The sequence below is a fragment of the Magnolia sinica genome, chromosome 11 (assembly GCF_029962835.1).
Source record: "Magnolia sinica isolate HGM2019 chromosome 11, MsV1, whole genome shotgun sequence".
NCBI classification, from domain to species: Eukaryota; Viridiplantae; Streptophyta; class Magnoliopsida; order Magnoliales; family Magnoliaceae; genus Magnolia; species Magnolia sinica.
Genome location: NC_080583.1, coordinates 76198395 through 76202999, shown reverse-complemented (window position 1 = coordinate 76202999; position 4605 = coordinate 76198395). Strand labels below are relative to the sequence as shown.

At 37.2% G+C, this 4605-nt stretch overlaps 1 protein-coding gene across 1 annotated transcript; it reads left to right on the top strand.

Annotated features, from left to right (window-relative positions):
* The first annotated feature begins 2637 nt into the window (after window positions 1-2637).
* Window positions 2638-3690, top strand: LOC131218451 (cyclin-dependent kinase F-4-like). Its single transcript, XM_058213019.1, has 4 exons — window positions 2638-2771; window positions 2878-3182; window positions 3270-3359; window positions 3449-3690. Exons 2-4 carry the CDS (start codon window positions 3129-3131, stop codon window positions 3563-3565), a joined length of 261 nt encoding a protein of 86 aa, XP_058069002.1. The 5' UTR covers window positions 2638-2771; window positions 2878-3128; the 3' UTR covers window positions 3566-3690.
* Window positions 3691-4605: the final 915 nt, after the last annotated feature.

Genomic DNA, 4605 nt, shown 5'->3' with positions numbered 1-4605 from the left:
CGTGAATCATGATTATTATTATTTATTTATTTTGAAAATGTAGCCTTTTGATTTCTTCTCTAAGAGCATTTCTATGATAATGTGAGACAAATATTATTATTGATTGTTAACATTTAAATGAATATTGACCGTTAACCTTTCAACATTTTCATTGTTTACTATAGAAAGGATTTGCCATTTCCATGTTGAGATGTCACCCTCTTCACATAGGCCTAACAATTCATGTACATAGACACATTGGCCCATAATTTTCATATGAGAAACTCAAATATTTTTCCTTAGGTGAAACATCTCTTTCTGTGAGAGTAAAACAATAATCTCTCTTGAGAAAATAACCCTGTAATACATGCATTTATGGATTAAGTGATGCCCACGCATCTCAGTAAATTTAAAAATCTTAACCATCTAATTAGGGCCCTTAAATTTGAACAATTTTATTTTTAACTGTCCACTTAATAGTCTCTAATTGGATGACTAGGATGGATCAGTGTGATTTTCCATCTATAACTGGTTGACAATAGCCATACGATGGGGTGGTCTGACCATATATGGAGAACATGATTGACTTGCATACCATGTAGGAGCTGACTCACCACCATCATTTTAAAAATGGTGCTATACATGCATAGGAGTCTAGCTAACCCATGGTTATCATGGTTTGGATTAACATTTCTGTTATAATATATTCATCATGGCATCGTAACCATATGTTGTTTATGGTAATGAGTTATGTATCAATGCTGATTATTAATGATCAGATGTACCGGTTGCATGTTATGATAAAGTTAATTGTTCCACACATGGTGGGCCCCATGAAAAGTTAAAGCTATTTAAAGACTAAACTCCAATGATAGCCATAGATGCACTCTATAATTCAACATATTGATAATCTGCACGTTTTTTCTAGTTACGCTATATGTTGTTTGGTTTGGTTTTTGTAATTTTGAATGAATTTTGTACTCTATATTTGAACATATTAGGCTCCATTTGGTCGTCACAAGCCAAATGGAGCCTAAGCCCCTTTTTAACTCCGCCAATGCAACTCCTTGCATTGTCGGTCCCAAGCTCAGGTAAAGGAGGGAGAATGGGTGTCAAGGTGAATTGTATACTTTTCTTTCATTTTCTGAGAGAATTTTTTTTTTTTTGTTTTTAAATGCTTGAACACTCAATTGAAAAAAATGCACGTTTGTTGGTTGTTGCTGAACAGGGGGAACATTTGGATGTTGGCATGAAATTGCTGAGGTTGTTGCGTGGGTTGCTGTGGCACGAAAGGGCACTGCTGGTCCACTGCTGGTCCGGGATCATTTGTGAACTGAATGGCGGAGCTCCAAACAATCAGCTGTCAATGGTCAGTCTACTATTCACTTCCAAACAAGGTATTACTATGTAGCTTGTTGGTGGTCCATTTGTTTGGAGTAATTTGTTGGTGGTCCAAACAATCCTCATTTAAAAAAAATAAAAATAAATAATATCATACTTTGAAATGATATGACAAAATGGATGGACCACATGAACCGTCCATTTAGCTAGGTCCTGGTGGGGGTGGTACCCAATCTATGTGGGCTGCATTGCTGATCCAACCCTAGTCTCCGATTTGTAAATCAGGCTAGTCCAATAACCATGGAAGCCACCACATGAATTTGAAGGTTTATGGGATGACTGTTCACTGGCACCAACTATAGAAGCGGATTGGCAGGTGTACCACACACCACCAAACTGGTGAGAATCATTCTCCCTACTGCTATTTGTAGTGTTGTTCATTAAGATTTGGATGTGAATCATTTTTGAGATGCTGCTTGTAACTGTGGATGCAGGTGGTGCTTGATAACTATGGGAATTTGTACAGTGGTTATGAGATGAATAAAGCTGTGTTGAACTCAGCTCTCTTCAATGATGGGAATGCTTGTGGGGCATGTTTTCAGATAGTATGTAACTTATCACAGGAACCTCAATGAAGTTTGAATGGCATATCGATTTAAACTGTTGTACGTGCATGCACTTGTGTTATATGATTGAAATTTCATTGTCCATGTTTCTGACTGGACGATCTGGGGCGTTATCTATTTTTTGTAAACCTGTTTTATCTTGAATCATCCATGTGACAGCATGTTTTGTTATTTTTGGCAGATTGTGCCCTGTTGTGTTCTCGAGGGCTTAAAAAGATTACTTAAGATATGGAGCAAGTGCACCTTTGGTCAAATTGCTACCAGTACCGGGTCTTGTCATTCCAGGAGGCTCTTGACTGGCGGTTCCTCATTCTCGGAAAATTCCTTCTGATTTCCTTTGTCAACTGCACTTAGCTGCCAATTGCTCTTACATGATCATCACGCAAGACCTAATGCAACTTTATTCTTAAACTGGTGTTGGATCTCTACAGCACTCCAATTATGATCTTTATTGACATTTTTTTTTCCCAACATGTAGTAATTTGTTGTTATTGTTTATCTGCTCTGACACTATCCTTCCAGTGCGTTACCAACATAACTTTCACATGGAGTCAGCATGAGGTCAAGAGTGCTTGACATTTTGGAACATTAGGGTAATGTTCTACATCACAGACTTCTTGAATTTCTATTTTCTCCAAGTATGAGATTTGTTATTGACTTCTTGTGTAATACCAACTTTGTTTTGCTTTCTAAAATTTTCCAGGGTTGAAGTCTGCAAGTTGACAGGGTCCTTTTTCATTTAGTACTAGATGTACCCCTTGCATTTCTGCCATGCAGACTTAGCAGCAGTCGTCTGATTCCATTCATTGTTCCTGACGATACGAGGTTAGCATGATAAATTGTCAGAGAACCTAAACTCGAAAGAAGTTCTATATAAGATCCATGAAGACCGTGTGTGACAAGACCTTGATCACTGGGTTTTATTGACTAGTGAGCGAAGGCATCTTTCCAGGCTGGAAATACTTTCTGTTTTGGCAGTTCCAGGATTGGAGGCAAGATGCATTGCATTCTGACAGCGCTGATATCATTTAAATCAGATCACAGCCTTGGAGATGTGATTCAAGAGTTATTAGTAAAGGGAGATTGAGCTCAAAATGCACATTAAGCGTCTGTCTTGAGTTAAATGAATGTACATCTATTTTGTGTAATTTTGGTTTTGTTGGGCAGGTTGCTATTAAAAGAATGAAGAGAAAGTACTACTCTTGGGAGGAGTGTATGAATCTTAGAGAAGTAAAGGTAAATATCGATGGTCTTTTCTGCCCTAGTTGTTGAGATTATTTGTTCATGTTTGTCAGGTGATGATGGCCTTCACTGTTTTGGCAGTCCTTATGGAAGATGAACCATCCCAACATTGTGAAGCTGAAGGAGGTTATCAGAGAAAATGATGTCTTGTACTTCGTTTTCGAGTATATGGTGTGTTTTTCCGAAGAGATCACTATATTGTTATCCTTAATTCATTATGTGATGTTTAATTTTGAGCATTTTCTTTGTATTTGTTTCAGGAGTGCAACCTTTATCAGCTCATGAAAGATAGGGGAAAACTTTTTTCAGAGATTGAAGTCGGGAACTGGTGCTTCCAAGTATTTCAAGCTCTTGCTTACATGCACCAGCGTGGATAATTCCATCTTGATCTTAAGCCAGGTTACAAATTTGCATTTCCTTTTGGTATTTCTTTTCTGGTTGATATGAATCTGGGATTTGCTGGTAATTCTGTTTAATCGCATTGAAATCAATAAATAACACTTGGTTAAATGAAAACTGCTAAGGGTCAGATTGAGCATGATCTTAAACTGATTTTCTCCTCATCTGTTATTATGTCTTGGCTTCAAATAGGCTTGAGCAGCTGCGGATGTTGTCAGTCCCATCGACATGTATTGCAACAATTCGAACAACTTTGGATGCAGCAGGTTCCCTGAGGTGTCTATCATGTCGTGTACTACTAAGTAATTCTTTTGCCATCTCTAGATTGCATGTTGGCTATTTAAATCAATCCTTGCTGTGATTTGTAGAAGAAATAAATGGGGATTGAAGTCTATAATTGTAGAAGAAATGAAAAAAGAAAAAGAGAAAAATGAGTCTAGCAAGCTAGAGAAGGTTCATTGGTGATTGCTTGTTATATAGATTTATAATTCAGATGTGAGACCGTTATTAAAATTTTTATCAGGGAATATACTGGTAAGAGACCATTATTGAAATGAAGTGGCTGTGGCTATTAACCGTAGCTGTTTCTAACTTCAGCCGATTGCTAGGGTTCTCGTTCTACTTTTAGCTACAACTATAATCTGTAGCAGTATGTACTCTTTTAAGTATGGTCACTATAGCACCGATTAAATCCATAGCTATAACTTTGAGACCTATGCTACGGTGCTAATTGCTACAGACGTACTACGGGCAATAACCGTAGTAATATTTAGCTACAACTAGCTTTTTCCCCTTTTTCTTGTAGTTTAACATATCTTAGTTAGTATTCTTGATTATTATGAATGTGTGATGGTGAATGTTTGTGAATGGATTAGTAGTTGATATGATTATACTGATGGATGTTAATAAGAACATAGAGTTTAGATTATATTGTACTTCCATTAAAATAATGTGACTTACTGATTGAAGTACACTGAGTGTACGAGTCATGGACCGTAACTTGGGTCTGAGGGTGCAC